We start from the raw sequence: 26,624 nt of genomic DNA, 5'->3' as shown, positions 1-26,624 counted from the left end.
CACATACTATGATTCCATTTATATAGTGTCCGGAATAGGTAAATCTTATAGAGACAGAATGTAGATTTAATGATAACCCAGAGCTAAGGAGCTTGGGGAGGGAATGGGGAGTGGCTACTAATGGGTCTGGGGTTTCTTTTTGGGGTGGTGAGAATGTACTAAAATAATTGTAGTGATGGTTGCACAACACTGTGAATATACCAGAAAAAAATCACTGAGCTATACACATTAAAAGGGTGAATTGTATGTGACATCTAAATAAAGCTGTTTTTAGAAGTTATAGAGGTAATCAGTTCACTTTAAAAATAAATGAGCATAATATAAAAGCTAGAAAGCAAAAAATTTTAATGTCTCCCAATTCTATATCCTAGAGAGAACTGTCAATGTCTTTTACTCCCATTAAAATTGTTTCTAAACATATATTCATACACACATATAACACATGTAGGGCACAGATGGATTTTTAACAAAGACTATTGAATCTATTTATCTTGCTCAAGGAACAACGTGAGAAGGATTTTTGTTTTCAATCCTAAAACTCATAAGCAATAAATTAAATTTGGCAATAATCAAATTCCACTGGAACCATCAGTTTGCTTGTAGTTTTTAAATCCTCCCTCATTAGGAGACAAATAATGGAAAGTACTTGTGTATTGCCAACACATTCAATTGGGTCACCTACTGAATGGAGCCAAACTATAAATAAAACCTCACTGATTCTTAAAATGCCTCCTAGCATATTATAATAGGTGCTGAGTAACCAATGAGCTGATTGACAGCAAACCCTTTACAGGACAGGCTGGCAGGGCCTTTCCTGCACATCCTTTTCTTCTGAAATCTTTCCCAGCAATGCTGGAGAGGAACAGTAGATGGCACTCGTCAGCCTGGGTCTTGGGTTTTAAGGGCCACATTATTTTTTTTTTGGCCGTACCACGCGGCATGCAGGATCTTACTTTCCCCACCAGGGATCGAACCTGTGTCCCCTGCAGTGGAAGCAGGAGTCCTACCTAACCACTGGATTGCCAGGGAATTCCCTAAGGGCCATAGTATTATAATAGCTAGATTGCAACTGAACTGCTGCAATAAGCAGTGAAGTTTTCTGCAGTCTTCTAAATGCTTTAGATTGCATGAAAGAGAACGAAAACACTACAGCTAAAAATCACTAAAGAGCATTTCCATCATTTTACAAATAGAACAAGGAAACATAAAAATTAAGATGTCCAATGTATGAGTCCCCTACTAAACACTAAATGCTTCAATTTTATATAGAAAGATACAAATGTTTAAACTATCCTTAAGTTAGTATTAATCAACTCCCTAAATGACTAGAAGTTTCTAACTATCACTCAGTGCACAAAGGGGGAGAGCTGTGAATTGCACTACAGATGGGCGCCCTTCGCACCATCTTTCTGTGTTAAAGCAATCTGTCTTCAATAATAAATCCAATTAAGCACTCTCTCATCACCATAGGAGAAAGCACTAAATCAGGTGCTGGTTCAGCATGGTGCTGTCAAGTAACTGCTGCTAGCAACCTCAGGAGTCATTACTGCAATTTACAGACAACTACATTCAGTAAACACATGTTGGATTCAGAAGCATCCTGCCACCTGAGCTAGGGAAGCTTATGCCCTCTGGAATAAACTTTGGAAGGGGAAAGAAGCTTCCCATGTTTACTCTAAGTTTTTCTTCAGCCTACACTTTTAGGCCTCTCTACCAACAGGGAGAATTCACCAAAAGACCCTTACTTTGAGAATGAGAATCCTTTCCCCTTATGCTCAAAGTCAGCAAACCTCACAAATGCCAGGGCTGCTGATCTAACACAGCTGCTGTCCGCAGAGCAGCAGCTGGCTGCTTTCCCTATTTGAGCTGGGCCGATCACTGATAAGACTCATTAATCCTTTCAGCTTTCACTGCTCTCTCTAATTCCTGTGTCATCCTTACCACTTGAGTGATAGGTAAATTTGGTGACCTACTTTTCTAGGAGTGTCTGAAAACGGTGATGAAAACTGAGGCTGAAAACTTAATGGGTTCCTCTGGGACAGAAGCAAATACGTACTTTTCCATCTCTCCCTCTTCAGTGTGGGCATCAGAATCTGCCTTCCATGGGCTAAACAAGCTGCTTACCTCAGTGGGAATTCCACAAGGAAATAAACCCCTTCTTACAACCTCAGTATGTCAATGGACTGCCTCCTGGCATGAGTTTCTAACTAAACCTCACTGGTTTGGCCCGAATTCAAGGAGAGTCCATAATTTCTGCAAACTGGAAAAATGAAATGGAGAATGTGATATTACAAGGACATCTGAAACTGTTCCAAAATAAGAGGGAATGACTTCTTAAAAATTTAACATGATTCTGTGAGAACTGAGCTAGCTAGTCACTGAATTATAAAAGCAGCCCTCAGGAATACAACCTACTCCAGACATTGCTTAGGAAGCCCAGTGCTTCATTCAGATGTCGCAGCATACCTGTGAAGTAAGAACATCATTCCCATTTTACTAACTGGGAACAGGCTGAGGTCAGTTAGGGGACTTACTCAAGGTGCCACAGCAAGGCGTGTCAGAGAGAAGACCTGAATTCTATAATCTGTGCTCGTCACCACACCACCACCCCTTTCTAGGACCTGCCTCCCTTGACTCTCCCTCCTTTGATCTCTGATAGCATCTATCCAGCCAAGCCCTAGCCTTCTTCTCTAAATGCTCCCTCTCAAAGCAGACCTCCTTCCATGTGTCAAAGTTTCAACCACAAAGACAATCACAAAGGACTCAAATCTACACTCCCAATTTGTACTTTCTAGGGTTCATCTCTCTTAATCCAAAGGCCAACATCTGAAGCTAAATGCAATGAGCACATTATCTTCCCACAGAATGTCAGAAGGATCTTAAAATAGCAAGTCCAGCCACTTTTCTATTAAAATTTTCTTTTCAGTGTCAACTGAATCATCAGGTAGTGTTCCAGATGAATTACTGGTATATGACTGGACGAGCAGCTTCAGCAATAAGGAAGTACAGAATAACCTGGAAAGTTCCCTGACCCCCACCACCACCCCCCGCAGGTTAGCAGCAAGAGAGGCAGCAGACCACGTGCAGTGGGCAGTAGCACCAGACCAAGCTGGGTCTGGCCAGGCTTCCTTACCTGTAGACGACGGCGGGGATGCGCTTCCAGGACCTGAAGCTTGCGACACTTTCTAGTTCTTTGTCAGTGATCCAAGCAGGCACTATGAGCTCCTGTGGATAGCTACCACACAGCCTAACAGGGAAGGTGAGGAAGAGGGAGAAGGGAAGAAGACAGAGAGGGAGGGGAGAAGAGGGAGAGACATGAGTGAGCCAGCAGAAGGATGTCGATCAAGCTACCCCAGAGCCAGTAAAAAGGCAATGAGGAGCATTACCTGAGTCTTGGCCTGCTCAGCAGAATGGGGTGCCTTAAGTGTTTACTTATGTATATGTCAAATGATACTATCTTGGATTGTTCCACTTGATGCTGCCTTTTGGAAATCTGGTGATCTTAACTATCAATGTAAAAAGGGGAGTTGAGAGGCAGTTACTCCACTGTAACTGTTGTAACCAATATGTGGGTCATTTCTAACTACACAAATGCCCAGTCCAACTGCAGAGGTGGAAGTCTGTGTTACTTCTACCAGACCCTCAGTCTTTCAGGGAAACATGAGAAGAAGGGCAAGAGCCCACAATTTCAAGTTTCCAGAGACATCATAGGATTACTAACATATTCTTTGATGTGAACCAAACAGGGTGTCCTAATTATAGGTAACAGGTGCAGCCGTGGGTATACAGATAGAGCACTATGGGTCAGCCCCATCTGCATACATAATCGTAGCTCCATTAAGCCAAGTTAGTAATGTGAATATGCTATTAATCATAATTTCTATAAACATACTTCAGAATAAACTACACTCAAGGGGAAAAAGCTGTTTTTCTCTTTTTTAAATTTAACTTTTATTTTATATTATAGTTGATTTACCATGTTGCATAAGAAAAGCTGTTTTCATTAGGGAAAATACTAGTAGGCACATACTAGTCAAGCTGGTGCCCTAGAAAGCATTATTTCTGACAGGTTTTTTACTTACAAGACATGTCTCTCTCTGGGAAACCCAATATTCCTTCTCAATAGTGAAGGCAATAAGACACTTAATCCAAATCCAAAAATATACAAACTGCTCCTCGTCCTCCACTACCACCATCTCTACCACCATGCCCTACCTACTCTATGCATTAGGGGAAGAGGCAGACAAATACAAACTGCTTAGGAATTGAGGGTTCTGATCATTCTGCACTAAATCTCTCTCTCTTATTCTCAATTTCCAGATTAAGTATCAGGAATTCAAAAGCCTAACCAGGAGAAGGGAGACTGACCAAAAGTAGCTCCACAAACTTCCTAATACCTATCTACAAACTCCTAAAAATAACCTAGGACACAGATTATAAATTAACACTCTAACCATGAGTCTTGTTCCTTTTATCTTCTTTTAAACTTAAGAGTAAATTTGGCACTTATTCTTCCTTTGTAGTACGAAGAACTTTTCAATGTCCTGAAGGCTGGTTCTGAAGTGGAAATAGTGGACTCAAAGAAGTTAATTTTTTAAATCCATATTAAAAAGATTTCTGAAAACCACTAGCTTTTGAACTGAAAAATTTTTTCTCAACAAGCTTAGCTTAATTCAGGTTTTGTTTTACTTCACCCAATATTCTGGATCACTATATTCCTTGTTCTCTAAGGATTACATTACCTAGTAGTCAGCTCTTCAGCAAGTATGAGCTTCTCACTTGTAGATAAGCAGTTTCCAGTATAGGAAAGGTGGGTTACATGTGAGCAAAGCCTGTGGCAGCCTCAGGCTCCCTGAGGACGCCCCTCCTCTCTCCACCTCAATTCTCTAATGTGACCTGTCATTGAGAACAGGCAAAAGTATGAAATGTCTGTAGCTCCTGATTCTTCACACCACCTCCTTGGCCAAGGTCCATGTTAAGAGCTGTGCGTAGTAATTAGCTGTTGTTTTTCCAACAAAAAATGAAATGCTCCGGTGGCTACCCACAAACAGTTCAGGAAAATACCTATCACAATTTGAGGCAGCTGGAAGGACAACAGAGTGATTAAGGCCTCCAATTGCTGCAGGGAAACTTAAGAGGAGAAGGATATGTTAATTTTAAAATTCTGGACAATTTTCTTTTGTTTTACAGAAATTTGGATCACCAAAATCACAGTAGTTAACTGCCCTCCCCTACCAAAGTTCTTATACCTTTTAGGGAAATAGGTAATGGGAAATATTTAATAATGGTTACATTAACATTTAATGGTTAAGCGATCATAGCTGTGACATTAGTTTTAGCTCAACAAATTAGAGAATAATACGGTAGCCTATTTCATAGGATCTGGAGTAAAATTACAGTAAAAACCAACTCCTAAGTGTTTTATCACTGCTTCTGAGATCACTAATCTTATCTCTAATGTGATGTCAAGCAGTGATGAGAACAACAGAAACTCCCTGTCTACAGGTAAGCACAATATTATCTAGACATGCATATGCCAGGAAGAATAGGAGGGGACAGAAAGGAAGGTTCCAGGATCCTACTATAAGTAAGGATCTCTTTCCACTCCAGTGATAGCAATGGGAACAGAAGGCCCAGAAGTACGCTGAAGATGAGGCATTTAGATTTAATAAATAAAACTCCATTTCAAAGAAGAAGTCTAAATTCAAATGTTCTGCCACATGAGAACTGGGGTTTCTTGCAAAGGCAGGGGCCATGAAACACAGTCCACAGGGATCAAATACAACTCACTTGTACTTTTCATTGATGTTGGAAATCCTCCAGGCGTTGTTCATATCAAAACCCATCCGCTCCACTTCGTTTTTAAACCGTGATGTTACGTGTTCCCCTAGGAACCACAGACAGATAGGAGAAAGGACGAAATGAATACGATTTTCCACAACAGGTGGAATGAAAGCATTGCTACCCTGCTCAGTTATGTTTAAAAAGGTATTGTATAAATAACATATTTAGTTTAAAAAAATCTCCTGCCAGGATAAGACTATAAGAAGAAATGAGGAAATTAATTTTGATTTTAATTAAAAATTAGTATTATCTCTTCAATTTAAAATAAACTAAAAAACAAAAAAAGAATATTATCTAATCACTACTATCAAATTTGAGAGTAGTATCACTGGGCTCATTTTACAGAGGACAAAACTGAGACTGAGGTGATTATTATGGCAGGTCTGTCTCATCTCAAAACCCATGTTCTTATCCCTATACTGGCTACTTTCCCATTTCCACACTGAGACTGATGGTATACGTAAGAAATAAAATCAACAAGTTCATCAAGAATGGCAGCACAGACCTATAACTCCTCATGAGAAACACTTTGGGCCAGATTTCAGAACCTGAATTTTCTGGATTTTAAGGTGTGCATGTATAATAATACTGGGTTAATGATATCAAACTGGGTTAACGTTAACCAAACGTTAACATCGTTACAGTGAAATGCATGGATAATTCACACTAAATGAGATAAATAAAGCAACAAATAGTTCAGATCAAGTCAAACTACCAAATAAAATAAAAATCTTTTGATTTTCAGAACCTTACAGATTACAGAATTGCAGTTAAAAGATCATGGGACTTTTAACTGCCAGTACCCAGGAATCTCAAGAAACATCACACTAGTAACTACAGTGCTGAGCAATTGTAAGAACATCCACCCAAACAAGTATAACCTGCCTACATTTGCCCTAATGAATTTGGCTGCTTCTTCAAGACAGCGAGCAACAAAGGCAGAAATGAACCGAACATAAAAGTCATTAAACCTGAAATAACTTCCTTCCTTGAAAACAGTCCTAGAGCAGTAATTTTATAAAAAACAAATAAACAACAACAACAAAACAAACCATTAAGCAGTATCTCTAACATATAGTATTATAGGTTGTAAAATAAATACTGGTGGGGGCTGGGAGAAACTACAGTAACAAAAGCATAAAACAGCCAGCACTGGTGATCAAAGCTTTGCTCTCCCTGGGAGAATAGCTTCAGAATACGAAATAGCAATTACTTGAATGAAGGACAAGTCTATAAAACTACTTCACATTTAAACTGCTTTTCTTGAGCTTAAACTAAGTATTATATGTTTCCTGAAGGAGAGCTATAAAAAGGTGAGGTTCAGAGATGCAGGAAGAAATAATCAACTGAATCTATCCCATTTTGGAAAAGTTTTAAAAGCAATATAATCTTCCAAATAGGAAAAAGCTACCTGTATTGGAGCGCTGTCTACAAATTGCAAGGAATGGTGACCATCAATAATTCTACACAGGGAATCTTTCACTTTTAATCCCAATATAAAAGCTGTAAGAACTATGGCAACTTCCAAGTTCATTAATTAATGACAAGATTTTCCCCAACCTGGGATACAGCTCCAAGTCTTTGCAAAAGGTAAAGGTATTTTAATTAATGGTCATTTACATTAGTACCTCTATCTTAAACACATACTCTAAACAGGATCTTCTATAACTTTAAAATAATCACTGGCAAAATAACAAGAACCTCCTCCTCCTCCTCTCCCACCTCCTTCCCCTCCTCCTCAGGCAGTTTTCTACATAGAACAATTGCCCAAGAAAGGGCTTAGAATTACCATCCCCGGCATGAAATTCTGAGCTACACACAAGAAATATATACTGAGTAGTGAGCACAGAAAATCTGTTGTTTCAAGTTCCTTGCGAAGAGTTTTAATTATCTTTGTATCCTCCAAAGCAGTGACTTCATCAGCTTCAACTTTGAAACTGACCATCACAACCCACAATGAGAATGTTTTACATCACAATTCAATACGACATATTTATTTTTTAAGTTTCACAAAATACCCACCCTTACTATGTGTGTGATACATTGGTATTTTCTATCCTGAATTTTCATTTCATATTTCATTTCTTAAAACTTTGATTTCATGACCTACTGGTGGATCACAACCTAGTTTGAAAACCACTGCTTGAAAAAAAAATTTAGCAGCAGACCTTACATACATGAGTAATTCAACTGGCTTTTGCTAAATTGTGTTGTAAGTTCACTTGTGTTTATTCTGCCAGAAAAGTGCATGCCAAGCACATATATTGCTGGATTTCCCTTAAGAACTCCCCTCTCAGAATTCTCATGTCTCCATTGATTCAACATTAGATATGCTGTAATACCCCAATTTATTTGTTTAGCTTTGTATTTCCATTTCAACCCTTCCTGTGTGCCTCCCCCATCCCCAAATGAGGATCTGTCCCTTTTTAACATTCTGTATTTCTTACACCACAAACAGTGTAGCAATTCTTATTTTAATGGGAATGAAAAAAATTTAAAGCAGTAAATCCCTCTATCATAACCACAGTGTCAACCAGCAGTCTAAAAAAAATTTCCCCCCAAAAGTCTAGCTTCCCGGTGATTCTGAGTATTCAAGCCTACAATTATACACAACTTAAAGGCCTGGGATAGTGAGGAAGAACAGTATCAGAGTCAGAGAAGGTGAGAACTAGCCCGCCCAGATTTTCAAATACGGAGGGAAGAATCCTTCTTTTCTATGAACAAAGGTCCCAGTGCAGTCGTCTAGATGTACACTTACTGGACTGCATTTAAACTCAGAAAACGGACTCTGCTGACAAGGGCTTTTACTTTATACGAAACAGGCAGCTGCACAACAGTGTATGACCCAGAGTCATGCTATTCATAGTTAATCAAAATGTGCTTAATGGGTATATCATAGAAGAGAGGTCAGAGATGTGGGTCTGATGCTACTAAAATAGCAACTGAATTGCCCAGTCATCTGTCAGGACTCCAGATTAATGCTGAAGTACAGAACAGTCACCAAGAAGGCAGCTAAAATGAGAAAGATGTTGAGCATATGGGAGAGAAGCTTTAAGCTTTAGTCCATTCTTTTTTTTTTTTAATTTTCTCCTGTTCATTTTAAATTTATTTTTTATTTTTGGCTGCATTGGGTCTTTGGTGCTGTGTGCAGGCTCTCTCTAGTTGTGGCGAGTGGGAGCTACTCTTTGTTGTGGTGTGCCGTCTTCTCATTGAAGTGGCTTCTCTATTTGCGGAGCACAGGCTCTAGGCACACAGGCTTCAGTAGTTGTGGCTCGTGGGCTCTAGAGCACAGGCTCAGTAGTTGTGGTGCACAGGCTGAGTTGCTCTGCGGCATGTGGGATCTTCCCAGACGAGAGCTCAAACCCGTGTCCCCTGCATTGGCAGGCAGATTCTTAACCACTGTACCACCAGGGAAGTCCAGTCCATTCTTTTTTTTTTGAACCCTATTCTTTTTTTTTTTTTTTTTTTTTTTTTTTTTGCAGTACACGGGCCTCTCACTGTTGTGGCCTCTCCCGTTGCAGAGCACAGGCTCCGGACGCACAGGCTCAGCGGCATTGCTCACGGGCCCAGCCGCTCCACGTCATGTGGGATCTTCCTGGACCGGGGCACGAACCCGTGTCCCCTGCATCAGCAGGCGGACTCTCAAACCACAGTATTTTTTAAAAGCAGGTTTTCCTCTGTACTCCACAGTGAAAATATATAAAAGGAAAAAGCCATACATATATACACACACTCAAACCAAGTCACTGAAGTACAGTAAGATTGCATGTGAGTTGTAGCAGGTTGACTTCAGTGTGGAATGTATATATTGAAAAGAAAATACAACCTTTACTCATAAAGTTCCAATCAGTTACAATGGCACCGTCTTGTATATTCATAATTTCCAAAATGTATTCACATGGCATGGCACATAGGAGGCACTCAAACATTTACTGAATTGAACTCTCCAGCATTAACAGATTTGATCTTCAGAATATCCAGATCAGCTTGGGCAGGAAGAAGAAAAATGTCTCACTTTGAAGAACAAAAGAAACTAAAGTACAGAGAGGATAAATGGCTTGCCCAGTATTAATTTGTAAAATTAAATGGTAGAGTACAGGTTTGAATTCAGGTTTTCTAGTTCCTAAATCAGTATTCTAACCCCCAAATGCCTCCATCCATCACAAACCCATGAAAAGACAGGAAATTGGATGTGCTGGTGGCCAACGAATACCAAATATCTTCAATAAGGGAAAGACCTGGGGACCAAAGTCATCTCAGTTCAGAAAAAAGCCATCTATAATTAATAGACAGGAGTGAAGTTTTGATCTGACACATCTTAGGAATATTCTGAGTTGACTCAAATCCTAAAGAAACTAAATTATCAAGGGAATAAGGAATCATCTAAAGATGAGGAATTTTCAGTCTGTGGTTGTGAGAGAAACAGGTTAGGAGAAATTCAAGCCTTGTTAACTAAACACTGGCAACCCAAAACTAGGGGATGCCTCTTGGAGTTAAGAGCCTTAAACAAATCAGAGTTCTTATATAACATAATACAGCAAGATACACTCAATAACTTCATTATCCTAGGAGATGGTAGAGATTAAAAATCTAATAAATAAGATATAATAGCTAAAAACTTAGCAAATATACATGTAAGATTTGTGCATCTCATTGCATGTAAACGTTACTTTTTTAAAAACTAAAAAAACTTGAAAAGAGCCATGAACAAAAAGAATTAAAATACAATGGCATCTCATATAAAGAAGGAAAAAGAAAGATGCAACGGATAAAGGGAGTGAAGTGAGAGACAGCTAAGGCACATTCTCGTCCCCTTCCAAGGTTGGTGTGGGTGACTCTTCTGAACGACTTTGGGTTCCATTGGCTGACCAGGCTTGTGGGAAGCTTGGATTCCTGGGGCTTTCCCTGAGGCTCCACAAGAGCAGGTGCCTCTGTTTTTCATCTCTGTATCCACAGCACCCCATACAGTCAGCTCCCAATAGCTGAGAACTGGGTTCAAGTCCTGGCTCTGTCGCTGCCTAGCAGTGGGACTTGGCAACAGGTTTTACTCTGAGACTCCGTTTCTTTGGCTCCCAAAACAGAAACACCAGCCTATCCTGCCTGTTTGACAAGGTCATGAGGGTCAAACAAAAGTACATATTAAAGCATCTTTAAAAATATGTTTGTGTTTGCTATAATTTAATTAAATATATGAACCAAAAGCTTTAACCAGTGAATGAGCCAGGAAACAAAGGGATCCAAGCATGCTAGATTAGCCTCAAATGTTTAAAACAACCCAGGGCAGAATTGTTAATATTGAAGGTTCAGGACTGAAAATTGAGGTTTAAAGGAAAAAGTCTCTAGAGTAAACTTTATTGGAAGGAAGCTCACAACGTTTCACTGCTCAGGAATTCAAGACGTTGCTTCCAAGCTGGACATGTTAAAGATTTGGTGCTGGACCAGCAAAGTTCTATTTACGGCAACATACAATTTATAGAAAACTACACACAGAGAAACAGCATGAACTTTGTCAATGCCATTTTTGAGGGAGAAAGACAGTGAGTGTGACAAAGATTTCATGAGGAGTCAGGAAGCCTGGGTTCCAATATAGGCCCAACTTCTTTATTTGTCCTGAGAAAAGTCACCTGGCCTCTCTGGACCTGTTTCATCATCTGTGAGATGAAAGGGGTGACAAAAGGTAATCTATGACTTGAAATTCAAAGACAGCAAAAAGCCATTTTGTAATCCATTATTCTGTGGCCTAACCTCACACTTCTGTACCTTTGTTCATGCTACTTGCTCTGTCTAAAGTTCTTTTCCCCAGTCTGTTATCAATGAACTCTTATTCAACCTTCAAAGCCTACTCAAAAGCCACTTCAAATGTGCATTCTTCGCAAACATGTATATAACGCTCGTGGCTCCCTTCCACTGGGCTCCCCTAACACCCATACCCTAGGTGTTTTTAGTCAGGCCCAGTAAATTGTGATGCCACGTCTAGTGTTCTTTCCTTCCCCCTGAAAGGTAGGAAACATCTTCCATTGAGCTTAGAAGAATGATGGGCAAATGCTACATGTTCCATGAAAAGTATACTGATTAAATACATGAATGCTTAGGAGTCCCATTTCATGTTATGGATATCTCAAGCAGTATTTCAATAAAGTCACCATCTGCACGTTTTAGAAAGGCCTACCTGGCCTGCACAGGTCTCCATGTTGCTCTTTTTCACTGGCGTAGACCTCCATGCACCAAGCGTGGTATGCAAATGAGAAGAGATCTTCTATTTTAGCAGGTGGTCGGATTGCATTGTTCAGTCTCTTCAGCCACTCTTGACATTGCTCAAAGGTTGAGAACTGACACCTTTGTAAAGCCAAACAAGTACAAATGTAATCAGAAGACAGCTGACAATGAAACCTAAGGGTAGCCACCATTTCAAGAGTGCCTACTCACAGTGAAATGATAACTATAATCAAAAAAGCACTAGAAGGGGCTTCCCTGGTGGCGCAGTGGTTGAGAGTCCGCCTGCTGATGCAGGGGACACGGGTTCGTGCCCCGGTCCGGGAGGATCCTACGTGCCGTGGAGCGGCTGGGCCTGTGAGCCATGGCTGCTGAGCCTGCGCGTCCGGAGCCTGTGCTCCACAACGGGAGAGGCCACAACAGTGAGAGGCCCGCGTACCGCAAAAAAAAAAAAAAAAAAAAAAAAAAGCACTAGAGGTGGTCTAATGTTTATGATTTATAATGACAAAATATGTCCAACAAATTTTAGCCAATGGTGCTAAATGTCAAGAAGAAGAAAACTGGACATGTGGAAAACCTATTTTTTTAGACTAATAAAATCTCTTCTGAGACTGACAATTATTAAAGTAAAATGGCAGTCATTCTCTTCCAGGAATGGGGTTTTATTCCACTTCTTCCACCAAAGCTTTATGGTTGTCCTTCTCAAAGAATATGTTTAAAGAAGTTCTTTTTGTTTTGTTATGACATTATTACAGCAAGCTCAAACATAGTTCACAGTACTTTTAGCCAATTAGGGAATAATTTCAAAATTTATCTATTTAGCAATTAGAATAAATCAGCAACTTTAAATCGAAAATAAGATACATTACACTGAAACTTTCAGATGTTACCATGTAGAGAACAAAACAATTCTATTATCAAGTGCAATTTTCAGTATATATAACTAGGAGGTTAAAATAATTAGTGTAAAAAATACTTTATATTTTTAAATGCAGTATCTAAAATTGAGTAATTAATAAGCAACCTTTTAAAACTGTGAGTTATAACCAGTATCTATCAAAAGCAAGCCAAATCTCAATGGCTAAAAAGCAACTTAAATATTTACCTTAAAACCAAGGAGGAATCAACTATACTCCAAAAAAAATAAAAACAAAAAACAAAAAAAAACAAGGAGGTCACTTAAACCTCTCCCTTGTCCCAATCAGTGTGGCTCATCAATATGCCCACACACAATGTTTACTGGCACTCCAGAATAGATCAAAGAAATAAAGTAAAAACTTGGGGAATTAAAAACTGGTAGAGCTACTAAATTTAAAATGCATTTTAGGCATCACTTTTCAACCATTATAGTAAAGACTAGATCAGATAAAGCCAACACTGGAGAAATGTGATGAGAAGCAGGACATTTCTAGTGTCTTCAAGTGCCTCCCAGACTGTTGATTAGTTGCAAGGGAGAAAATACAGAAATTACACAGAAAGCGGGTGACTCCTTGACAAGAGTGATCAGCAAGGGACAGATGGACATTGTTTGCTTCCAGCTGTAATACAATCTCCTGAAAAGGACACAACCTCATACGTACAGTAGTCAGCTGAGAACGCACAACCTCAATTTAATCACAAGGAAACACTGGACACAAAATAAGAAACTTTCTATTACAATAAAAGATTTTTTCTTCAAAACGTTAATGTCATAAAAGATAAAGAAAGGTGGTAGAAAACATTTCAGATTAAAGAAAGCTATAGAATCACGGCAACTAAATGTAATGTGTGACCTTGACTGAATCCTGTTCTGAACGAGGTAGGGGGAATGCTATAAAGGGCATTATTAGGTCAACTGACAAACTGGAACATGGAGAGTAGATTGGATAAAAAGTATTATGAGTGTAAAATTGTGAAGTTGACAATGATACTGTGGGTTATGTAAGAAAATACCCCTATTCTTAAGAAAGCACACTTAAGTATTTCAGGGCAAAGGGCCATGATTATGTAACTTACTGTCAAATCGTTCAGAACAAGAATTTCACACACTAGCGCATGCACGCACGCGTGCGCGCACACACACACACACACGCCCCCTGCAAACGATAAAGCAAATAGGGTAAGATGTTAACAATACTAGTGCTCTTTACTATTTTTATGTTTGCACCTGTTTTGTAAATTTAAAATCATGTCCAAATAAAAAATAAAAAACACCTTTCCAATAGAAAAGTAGGCTAAAGATAAAACATTTCAGGGACTAACTACTCCGAAAATACTAACTAGGCTGACCCTCAAAAGCTGTTTTTCTGTTATCAAATCATGAATCCATCCTTTAAGAAGTATTTTCCACACTAAACAATAGCATAAACTCGTCACATACCTGATAACTTTGCAGTCTTTGCAAGTCAAATGAAGCTGAAATATATCTCGGCATTCAACACTTTCTATAAGCTGTAATGGAACCTGCAATTAAAAAAGATGAAGTTCCCTTAGTCAAAAAGGTATTGACCCTGCAGTTCTTCAGTGTGTCCAACAAGAGTGATTAGAAAGCTCTGCAGGAAAAAGAAGCACAGAACTGCATATTCACCTAGATCAATAGCACTCAAGTGATTTCCTGGGTGATTTAGGGTTTCCCTTTCTCAACCTCTAATCAGTGCCCTCAAGTCATGTCATAGCACAAAGCTAACAAAGAGGAGGCACCACATCTGGAAGAACAGGGAAATATGCCACCTTTCTGGCAACAAACTTTCAAACTCATCTCTCAAAGCACTACTTTACAAGGTTAGAGCTAGCTGTGATTTGTGATGACACAGAAGCTAAAGGGAACCAGAACCTTTATCCTGTCTTGTTGACAGAAAAGAGCTGCAGATCAAGAGGCTAGTGGGATTACAGTTGTCACTTGCCCCAAATGACAAGGTGGGCTTGTGGCTTTGTGTCAGCAAAGGAGAATCTTGAAAAAGACTGGAGGTCTGAACTGCCTGCAGGTTGCACAAAAAAAGACAAGAGAGTAGACAGAGCTGTGGGTCAGGCTCTCTGCTCAGTAGACTAGGTATCGAGGAGAAGGGAGCAGGTCTCACAGTGGCCTAATTAGCTAGGTCTAATTTGCTTCAAAAGACAAGCCGAGGGGACTTCCCTGGTGGCACAGTGGTTAAGAATCTGCCTACCAATGCAGGGGACACAGGTTCAAGCCCTGGTCCAGGAAGATCCCACATGCCACAGAGCAACTAAGCCCATGCACCACAACTACTGAGCCTGCACTCTAGAGCCCATAAGCCACAACTACTGAACCAGCGTGCTACAAGTACTGAAGCCCGTGCGCCTAGAGCCCATGCTCTGCAACAAGAGAAGTCACCGCAATGAGAAGCCCACGCACTGCAACGAAGAGTAGCCCCCGCTCTCCACGACTTGAGAAAAGAAAGCCCACGTTCAGCGACGAAGACCCAACGCAGCCAAAAAAAAGAAAAAGACAAGCTGAGGAGCCCTGTTTGCCAAGTGGGGCTCAAGGTATGAGTAAGCTGGGATGGTTCTTTCCCTGCCAGTCTGGTCAGCAGACTACTGAACACAGGATAAGTATGACAGTGGAGAGGGATCAAAGAAGGCAGGCAGACAGGAGGGAAAGCATCTGAACAGGGTGACAAATCCTTAAGCGGTTGTTAGAATCCTCCCTCTGTCCCTCATCTTATCCTGATTCAACCCCTGGCTTCAGAAAGCAATTTCCAAAACTTCTAAAGAGAGCCTGGTAAAAATAATAGTAGATACTCTCACTCATTGGAAAACACTCATTGGAAAAGGGTCTTTTCACACTGTATCAAGCCCAACCAAAATGTGGCTCTGGGAGTTGCAAGGAGCATTCCAACAATTCATGTTTTGCATGAGAAGGAGGCAGTCTCTTCCAACAGACAGAAACAAGAGAGTCCTGCCTGCACGGGGTGGCCCTCCTGTTAGCTGAACCAGTTTCAGAAACAGGTTTCTGGCAAACGCTGCCCCACCATGCAGTTGCCAGAGTCAGCTGAGAACTCTCAGAACAAGGATGTGGAGATCAAAAAGAAGCCCAATGCCGGACATCTTAGACAAACAAATAAACAAACAAACTGGGGCAGGGATTAAAAAGGGGAAGAAAGCAAAATAATATTACTCAGGTAATGACTGTGAGTTCTACCTCAGGACTAGAGCCTTCTTTTTTTTTTGCAGTACGTGGGCCTCTCACTGCTGTGGCCTCTCCCATTGCAGAGCACAGGCTCCGGACGCGCAGGCTCAGCAGCCATGGCTCACGGGCCCAGCCGCTCCGCGGCACGTGGGATCCTCCCGGACCGGGGGAAGAACCTGTGTCCCCTGCATCGGCAGGCGGACTCTCAACCACTGCGCCACCAGGGAAGCCCGAGCCTTCTTGATTAATCAACAAAATTCCCTTACACTTGTAATAGGACCAGAAGTAAGAGAAAGACTAAGAATTCTTGCCTGTGTTCTGAGAAAAAAAAGGAGCTTTGGCCCTCTGTTTTTGTTTAACTCCTTAACCCCAAGGTGCTGTGAGAAACTGGAGTTGATGCTGCTAAAAATTCTTTCAAGACCTGTACGTCTAAGAAGGAAAAAATAAAAAACCAACAATGTATCAGTGGGGATAAATTGTGAAGAAGTAATAGGAGATTAAGAGATCAGAAGAGAACACTGATTTGTTCTCAGGCCAGTCCTCTGGATATCCTATAACAGACTCATGTTGGGTTTCTTTGTTTTTAAACCTACAACCCCCTTCTCCCCCCACCCCACAAACAAAACAAACAAACAAACAAAAAAGAGCTGCCAGAGTGGCAATTAAGAGGCCTGAGTTCTTATCTCAATTTTCTAAAATTTTACCAGCCAAAATTTTGCATGCTTCCTGACTTCCTTGGACAACCTTCCAACCTTCCTACATGACACAAGCCTTTGCTTTCTCAACCTCGGATGGTCACAACTTAGGAAGTCCCAGGGACAGGGAATGGGAAGAGTCTGGGGTAGAGTGAGAGTGAGCTTTACAAATCCACGTGCTCTCTCAGCAGTCACCCGCATCCCAGATCCCCTTCTATCACCTTTCCTTAGAGCTAGAAAACTTGAAAACCAACTAACGCTATTAGCAGCTGCTGGAGGGAGTGGACCAGTCTGTGCTATTTTGCTACAAAGAACAGGTAAGTTTTACATCCCTACTATTGGACTAGAGCCCAAGAGCCTATGTCCAGACTTCCAAAATACAAATATGCAACACCTCAGAGCATGCAAAACATATGCTACCTAAATGCTTTCAATATACAAACTTTCATGTATTTTAACACTGAAAATTTAAGGAATAAGGATAAAAATGTTGGTTGCTAGTATACAGATACTAGCAAGTCACCAGAAACAATCATGTGTACTCAAGTCATAGACACAGAAAACAGATTTTAATGATCATGCAGATTGTCACATGCAAGGAAGTTTAATATGCAGCAAGAATAAGGACCTAAAAGGGAAATATCTGATTTTATACCAAATTCCCTTTTTTCTTCCCCTCTCACCTCAGTGTTACTCTTCAATGCACCCCTGCCCCCAGACTGCCTCCTCTTCTAAAAAGCCAGAGATAGGCTTCTTTTCCTCTTCATACATCCAACCAAAACATAAGGTTCTCTACTTTTTTAAAGGCAAGTCCACTGATTTAGGTTTCTCAACTTTCATCATATATTAGGAGGATCTCTTACCATTTCCGTAACTAGACATACCCAATATTCAACCTTATAACAAAGAATTACAGACACAAGAGCCAGACCATTTTATAGCCCAGGAAGGTTAAGCCACTACACTAAAGCTAGTGGCAAGTCAGGACCAGAATCCATGGCTGTCCTCTAGCTCAGGGTCCTTCCATTACATATGGTACTCCCTTCTTTCTTCCTCTAAGATGCCCTTCCCTTCTGTGTGAGCTCTACTTTAGTTTTTCTTTCACAATTAAGTAGTAGCCTCTTCACCAGGGATCTTCAAGAGGAAAACAGAATGTAAACCAAGATTCCTTAGAGGCAATTCGAAGAAATCTAAAGTCACATTCAAATCCTCTCTTACCCACTGATTCAGTGTTTTGTAGCAACTCATTTTCTTTTTGCTCTTTTCTCCTCTGCCTTCTACCTGCCAGGCAATTCTATCTCCCATCACAGTGCTTTACCTCTTATAAAACCCACCAAACTCATGCTCAAAATACATCAAACAGGGCCTCCCTGGTGGCGCAGTGGTTGAGAGTCCGCCTGCCGATGCAGGGGATACGGGTTCGTGCCCCGGTCTGGGAGGATCCCATATGCCGCGGAGCGGCTGGGCCCATGAGCCATGGCCGCTGGGCCTGCGCATCCGGAGCCTGTGCTCCACAACGGGAGAGGCCACAACAGTGAGAGGCCCACATACCAGAAAAAAAAAAAAAATACATCAAACACACTCAGTGCTGTTAATCAATTCCTCAAAAGGTCAAAAGTTATATCATGTATACCAAAACTCATAAGAGCATCAATCCAAAAAAGCAGAAGAGCGGCAGTTTAAAAAGTTAATAGACATGCACAAGTATAAAAGACTCACAGTACTGTCTCATTCCAGAGGGAATTTTATATCATCATATCCTACTATATTTACCATAATTCATTCTGGGTGGGTGGGGGTGTGTGTGTGAATTATTTTTTAAGCACCAGAATTTAAAAGTGGGATAATGTATACCTTTTAAAAACAAATGCCCTTTTTATAGCATGAATGGGAAGTACTAATCTTGCATACACATGTGAAGTAAAACTGGCAATAGAAGAGTAAAAAATAATGTAATGAGTCTTAACCTAAAATCTGTAACACATTGGAATATCTGGGCTCTAACTCTATGACTTAAAAACCAGTCAGAGGAAGAAGACTGTCACAGGTTAAAGACCCAAACTCTTTATTGCTCACCTGTGGTATTTACAAGATACTCTTCCAGCACTGGTTTCAGAAGCTCTTCTGATTTATGAATGCTAAGGCCAAAGTGCATTGTTAACAATAACCTCCTATTGATGCTTGGGGAATGAAGATTTTTGATGTACAATAGTTAGGCAATGGAAAGAATCTAGGAAAATGCTAAGGGAAGTGTTTCCAAGTATACTTCCAGCTTGTTCCTAAGAAGCATTAACACAGCAGTCTGGAAATGGAGTTTTAATGTCCTTTTAAATACTCACATTGACTTTACAAATTATTTCTGGTTGAAATTCAGTTTACATTTTTTGAAGGTCACAATTCCACCCGCTTATGTTTAAACTGTGTGGCTTTATCCCCACCCCACAAATTGTCCTCATATAGGAAACCACTAGAACTTTGTCTAATATGAGGGAAGGGACTCATGCAGAGATGACACACTTTGCTGATTTGCAAGGTGAGCATCTGACACTCAAAACCAGTTTATTCCAAGCACAGGTGCAACAACCGCCTAGAATTCTCATGCTACTTACTGGGATTGCAGAAGCAGCAGATTGAGAGGCGGTCTATTGAATTACACAACAAGAATTGTTTAAAAATTTCATGAACTCCACTTGAACACTTACTTGTTTATAAATTAGTTAAGCAAATACCTGTACATATATAAAAATATAGTTTGGGAAAAGCACAGAATAGGAGCAATTCATACCTTAAATGCTACAACTGAACTGTACTAGAGGTTCTTTACCCTAGAAACTGGAAACTTGATATCCAGTGAATGTGTGTGCATTAAAGTAATGATGGGGCTTCCCTGGTGGCGCAGTGGTTGAGGGTCCGCCTGCCGATGCAGGGGACGTGGGTTCGTGCCCCGATCCTGGAGGATCCCACATGCCGCGGAGCGACTGGGCCCGCGAGCCATGGCCGCGGAGCCTGTGCGTCCGGAGCCTGTGCTCTGCAACGGGAGAGGCCACAGCAGTGAGAGGCCCGTGTACAGCAAAAATAAATAAATAAATAAATAAATAAAAATAAAGTAATGATGTATCTCAGCGCTGCTGTGAAATTAACAGAGAATATATGATTATCAGGTAGCTACTGAAAGCTTGTCAGTAAGTCATTCTCTAAAGTGCTAAATGTGTTGATTCAAAAGCATACAAAATGATGTGTGTTGATTTAAAAGCATACAAAATGATGCAAACTGGAGCATGCCACAATATATACTGGCACATCTGGGTGATGGTTGATTTATGTTTGATTTAGATATAATGACCTTTAAAGGGGGGGGGTCTCTTAATCTCACAGATTTTACTTAAATACTCATCTGCTGAGGGAGGACCTAGTGTAGGAGGAGCCATTGTTTCTGGGAGTAACCACAGGTTTTAGGAACCTTAGCACTAACTGCGATGTGATTAACGTACTTGTATGAAGAAGTCCTAGTCGCTCTCAACCTGAAATGTTTAAAGTCACTGCAACGCCAAAATACTTTTGCACAACAATTCTTCTGTGCAAAACCATTATCTTGGGCTTTTTAAAATGTGACATACAGGCTCTATGCCTTAGAGGGTTATAATGCTAAATGGAAAGCACTTTTAGGTGAAGACATGAGTCAAAAGTAAGAACGGGGTAAGTTTTCTTAAGCACAATGGGGGACCAACAATTCCAGTAGATAAGCTACTCATACAGCTACCGTTAAGAGACAAGATGACACAGGCATATTTACACAGAAGTATGTTTTAAAATGAACTTTAAACCTAAAGGAGGTTTAAAAATGGTCTAATATCAATTTCAAACCCCTATTAACTTCAATTTACTTTAGTTTTTACTGAATACCATGGCACCAGTAAACACGCTGGATCCTGAAGATACAAAGATGAATAAACAAAAAATTACAGCATATCTGGTAAATGTTGTAAAGGTATGTTCAAGATACAGAAGAAGCCAGAAGAGAGGGTAATAAACTGTCAGGGAGGGAACTGGGATTGAGAAAGGCTTCACAGAAGAATTTATCACCTGAACTGGGTTTTGACAGATGAAGAGAAGTTCCCTGGGTAGGAGAAGAGAGAACTCAGAGGTGTAAATTATGTCTGAGATTCCTAGGAGGGTGGTTTTACCAATACAAAGGGAAGAAGGGGGAAAAGAGGGATACAGAAAAGCTGTCAGGGACCAAGGATCATACAATGCTAAGTAATTTCATCTTAGAAGTAGTTAAGAAACACTGAAGGGCTTCAGGCTGGTGAATGACATGATCAAATCCATGCTTTCTCTCCAATAGACCATATTCCCAAATAGATCTAAAAATAGTCTCTGAAATACTTCGCCATAAACCAAAAAGCTGAGAGACAGAGGACTGTATGGAAAAATGCAATGATATGAAACTAAATTATCTCCACATGCAATTTAATTACAATTTTATCAATTCTAGACATTTAAACACAGTTTAAACACAAAATTAAATTGGGCAATTCTACTAATTATTACTGTCATTATTTCCACAGCAGCTGGTAGGAAACCTCTGGTTGCTGGAATGTTATAGGAGATTCAATCCTGTCCCCTCCTATCACAGCCACCCAATTCCAAATGGGCCCTTCTGAATACAGTACTATATGGTAAGAAAGCACAACATGCCTCTTTCCTTGATGAATCCAGTGTGTATTTTTAGCTGATAGGCAGAAAACTAACATAACAGATATGATCATAGCCCAAATCTAGAAACCAGAAGGAATTCAGGCCACAATGATTCCTGGATGTAAATGCTTAACTACAAAGAATAATAATAAATACTAAAATAATAAATGCCAACCACAAAGAAAATGTCAGCCATTTGAGTCTTGACAAGGGAAAAATATGATGAAGGAATTGGGTAACTTCTGGATGGCTGAGTAAACTTTTTCTAAGAATCCCAAAATGAACCCCAAAACACACAATCTGAACGAAAGTCCAGTCCTGAGCTTTTACAAGATGTCATAATACACTTCTTTGTGCCAGAACCAAAGTGCAAAAAGCCTCCTTCCAGTGAGGAAGAAAGAAGGCATTCATTTGGTTGAAATACATGAACCTTCACATTTTTGTGGTAAAAGGCACGTTTATTGAAAACTATTAATGATGGCAAGTGTGCTGGAAGAACCAGTTCACTGAGAATACATTAATAACTGAAAAGGGTAAATGCACTCAAAAAGTGAAAGCCTTCCTTCTCTTCAGCAATGTATAGTCCATTATGCAAATACACATTGTACTTAACATCTATACTTACACCACTAAGGAGCCATTAGAATAACTTCATCCTATAACAGAAGTCTGCACTGAGCTCAAAGTACAACTCAACATTTGACATTAAGGTCAAGGAAATTCTCTCAACTGAGGCAGTCAGCAGCTACTAAAAATTGAGGAATAAAAGCCTACACAGCCTTTGCACCCTTACAAAGCTTAATGCTACAGCATTACCTACTGCAGTGTTAGGAGACAATGGACACCTTAGCTGACAACTACATGTATCATTTTAAATCAAGCACAAGAGTTGCTTGCTAACCTAGTGTTCCTGAGTGCTTAAATTAAGTGAGAGAAAAGCAGAGCACACAAGGTTTTCAAACCAAACCCCATATAACTCTCCTCTCTTTGAGAACATTAACAAGTTTTTTTATTGGAATACTTCCTTTCTCCATCTACTTTAGTGGGAGAACAGTTGAGAAACACTTACATTAACCAGAGACTCCTTGAACTTGATGTGAAGTCTGTAATTAGAAAGGGCAATGATGGCATCCTCAGCACGGCCCACATACTCTGTGCTTTCTCCATGAAGTTCAAGGAAAGGAACCTTCAAAATGGAAGAAGAAACCCTTCAGAGTTTTGAAGCAGTAAAGCAAAGTGTTCAAACACGGGTCGGGTGAATGGATGATAAACACTGTCACTCAAAAACAGTACATAAATGGGTAAGGGACCTAAAAAGGATGGGTTTATACCCACATGATTCAAGATTCATAAAACCTAGTTATTCATATTCTAGACTACAGAAGGAATGACGCAGAGATGATCATCTCAGTGAATTCTCAGGAAAAAAAGTCTTTCTAACAGGAGAGATGTTTTCCAGCTTAAATTGCTATTATGTGTATGGCTCAGGAAAAAATATATTTTTCTAATACATATTTTCCTACATATAGTACATTACTTGAATCCATTAGCTCTGCTACATTGTTACTATGATGCTTAATACTTATTTCACAATCAAAAGTGGCCTGAAATTACCTGAAGATTCTCATCCTCCCGGATCAGCTGCTTCCTGGGAAAGATCTGATTGGCCTGGATGCACTCAAGGCTGTGCCGAGTCTCTTCATCCTGGAAAAACCCAAATGTTTAAATAATTTCAAAGCTCCTACTCATCCATATTGGGTTTTTCTGCCATGTCTAGGAGCATAATAACAGTGAGAGTCCAGTGACCAAGGTGGACTGGCAGAAAGCTCAATGAAAAAATACTCACCCCCAAAAGTGTTCCATCTAATACATTAGGCGCCTTTAGATGGAGAACACACCAATGCCAAAAAAAAAAAAGTCAAAGAAGTTAAGAACATTTCTATTAAGCACTAATAAGTTGTTAGTATATTACTTTTAAGAGAAACCAAGATACAGTGGCTTTTTTCTCTTAAGTTATAACCTTTAATTCTTATTTTTGAAAGATACATTCTGCATTATATAAAAATGAAATGATGTGACTCACGTCTGGAATTTGCTTCAAAATAATTGGAGAGGGAAGGGAATGGGGCATAAATGAAACAGAACTGTCCATGAGGGATAATTCATGCAACTTTTAAGTGAGAGTTCACTATACCATTGTGTCTCCTTTGGTTATATGTGAACTTTCCATAACAGAAAGATTTTTTCTTTTTAATGTAAACTTAAGAAGTGAATTCTCAAACTGAAAACATGTGTGAACCACTACCCCCAGCATAATTTGCTTTATATTACAAATTAGATTTATTTCTATTAAGGCAATTTCAAAGAAGCAATAAATTATAATCTAAATGGCACGTGAATTGAACTAATTATAATTTATATTAAAAAGTAGCCTTTTACATTATGAATTTTTATGGTATAGGAAGACCAGGGGGAAAAAGCAATCTGTTGGAAAGTCTGACTGTAAATTATGATGGAATCTGTTTACACAGCAAATTTTATATGAGCAAAACCATATCATGTTAAACTGACAGCACCAGTAAGAATTACAACCACTAGTGGACATTTCTACACATTCTACTTATCATACTTCTAACAATTTTTTAATCTCAAAGAAAGAAAAATCCTATCTATAAACAAACAATACTCAAGGTTTTTTGTTTGTTTTTGTCTGCGTTGCTGCATGCGGGCTTTCTCTCTAGTTGCGGAGAGTGGGGGCTACTCTTTGTTGCGGTGCGCAGGCTTCTCATTGTGGTGGCTTCTCCTGTTGTGGAGCACAGGCTCTAGGCGCATGGGCTTCAGTAGTCATTGCACCCGGGCTCAGTAGTTCTGGCTCACTGGCTCTAGAGCACAGGCTCAGCAGTTGTGACACACAGGCTTAACTGCTCCGCTGCATGTGGAATCTTCCCGGACCAGGGATCGAACCTGTATCCCCTGCACTGGCAGGCGGATTTTTAACCACTGCTCCACCAGGGAAGCCCCCAAGGGTGATTTTTTTAAAGAAATTTTACCGCGAAATATGTCTACATTTGGAAGATCTGCATTACTCATTATTTTCTCATTCCTCGTCGTTTTCAAAATGACCTATTCTTTTTTTTTTTTTTTTTTTTTTTTTTTTTGTGGTACACGGGCCTCTCACTGTTATGGCCTCTCCCGCTGCAGAGCACAGGCTCCAGACACGCAGGTTCAGTGGCCATGGCTCACGGGCCTAGCCACTCCGCGGCATGTGGGATCTTCCTGGACTGGGGCACGAACCCGTGTCCCCTGCATTGGCAGGCAGACTCTCAACCACTGCGCCACCAGGGAAGCCCCTAAATGACCTATTCTTGATGTTACAAAATTATGCATGGAAAAAGATTAATTTAAAGTGCAAGACAGACCTATGGTTTCAACATAATACAAAAAGTTCACTGATATGGCTTCAGATTCCACACTGCAACTAACCAAAGAACTGATACTTGTCGGGGCTTCCCTGGTGGAGCAGTGGTTAAGAATCCGCCTGCCAAGGCAGGGGACACGGGTTCAAGCCCTGGTCCGGGAAGATCCCACGTGCCATGGAGCAACTAAGCCCATGGGCCACAACTACTGAGCCTGCACTCTAGAGCAGGCAAGCCACAGCTACTGAAGCCTGCACACCTAGAGCCGGTGCTCTGCAACAAGAGAAGCCACCGCAGTAAGAAGCCCATGCACTGCAACGAAGAGTAGCCCCCGTTCGCCACAACTAGAGAAAGTCCGTGCGCAGCAACGAAGACCCAATGCAGCCATAAATAAATAAATAAACAAACAAACTAACCAAAAAAAAAGAAAAAGTCTGTCAAGTGTTACCCTGATAAGAGGCTTGAAAACAAATTTCTCCTAGGCTAGCTATAAGCAGTAGTTTGTTAGTAGGAGAATGTATTCCACATGGTCAATTTCCTGCTACTGCTGAGGAACACCAGGCATTGTGGAATCTGGTGGTAGTTAATCTCCACCAGCGCCATATGGGCTCACCTATAAAACCTTGAAAAGGGATCGATCAGTCACCACAGTTCCAGGCTAATTTCTGCTATTCACTAAACTATGCAGGTAAGAGACTTAAGTCTATACCTTAGAGATAAATATTTAAAGAACATGGCGAGTAGAGGCTGACCAGTGGAAATGCCTATAAACTGAATTTATATACAGCTTTCCAGGTTAAAAAAAAAAACTATACTTAAGAGTGAAATATCTGTAGGAACATTTGACAAATGTAAAAGTTAAAGTGATTGTCAGTCTGTCAATTTATCATTCTTAAGACTGGTATTAAAGGCCATGAAAAATAAATTTCCCGGGCTTCCCTGGTGGCGCAGTAGTTGAGAGTCCGCCTGCCGACACAGGGGACATGGGTTCGTGCCCCAGTCCGGGAAGATCCCACATGCCACGGAGCGGCTGGGCCCGTGAGCCATGGCCGCTGAGCCATGGCCGTTGAGCCTGCGCGTCCAGAGCCTGTGCTCCGCAACGGGAGAGGCCACAACAGTGAGAGGCCCGTGTACCGCAAAAAAAAAAAATAATAATAATAATAATAATAAGGATTAAGGACACAGAACCAAAATTCTAAAACAAAAGAAAATATTAATATTACTTAAATCAATGATTCAACAACTTGCAAAATGATATGCAGCTAGTAAAAAATCATTAGGAATCCAATGAGTCAAGAAGGGAAAAGTGTTTAATTCATTTAGTGAAATAAGCAAAATAATTATGTTTTAATTCCAACTACGTAAAATATACATATGGACATAAACTAGTTAGAAAGGAACACAACCATGGGTTTTGGTGGAAGAGTTGTAAATAAGTACTTGTAAAAACTTGTTATAATGCTACTTTATGACAGATTTTTTAAAAAAGACCCACGGTCATACTGCTCCCCAAATACTGCACACAGAAGTATCTCCAGAGCGCACCAGGAAGACTGTCTGCAGGGCACCAGAGACCCCAGTAGCACCAGAATGAGGACCACACCGTTGTAGCTATGTGGTACACAGTGAAGG

At 40.3% G+C, this 26,624-nt stretch overlaps 1 protein-coding gene across 7 annotated transcripts in view; it reads right to left on the bottom strand.

Moving 5' to 3' along the window:
- Positions 1-26,624, bottom strand: part of MTMR3 (myotubularin related protein 3) — a 135,864-nt gene that overhangs the window by 20,791 nt on the left and 88,449 nt on the right. For all 7 annotated transcript variants that reach the window (XM_060118096.1, XM_060118098.1, XM_060118099.1 and 4 more), the window contains exons 4-9: positions 23,191-23,280; positions 22,646-22,762; positions 14,417-14,499; positions 12,014-12,180; positions 5,791-5,887; positions 3,134-3,247 (exon numbers count right to left, since the gene is read on the bottom strand). In XM_060118096.1, the coding sequence (XP_059974079.1) occupies positions 3,134-3,247; positions 5,791-5,887; positions 12,014-12,180; positions 14,417-14,499; positions 22,646-22,762; positions 23,191-23,280 (668 nt within the window). The remainder of the gene's footprint in view (positions 1-3,133; positions 3,248-5,790; positions 5,888-12,013; positions 12,181-14,416; positions 14,500-22,645; positions 22,763-23,190; positions 23,281-26,624) is intronic.

This window comes from Mesoplodon densirostris, chromosome 15 (assembly GCF_025265405.1).
Source record: "Mesoplodon densirostris isolate mMesDen1 chromosome 15, mMesDen1 primary haplotype, whole genome shotgun sequence".
Taxonomy (NCBI): Eukaryota; Metazoa; Chordata; class Mammalia; order Artiodactyla; family Ziphiidae; genus Mesoplodon; species Mesoplodon densirostris.
The sequence above is the reverse complement of the archived record's forward strand: the minus strand, read 5'-3'. Positions and strand labels throughout refer to the sequence as shown.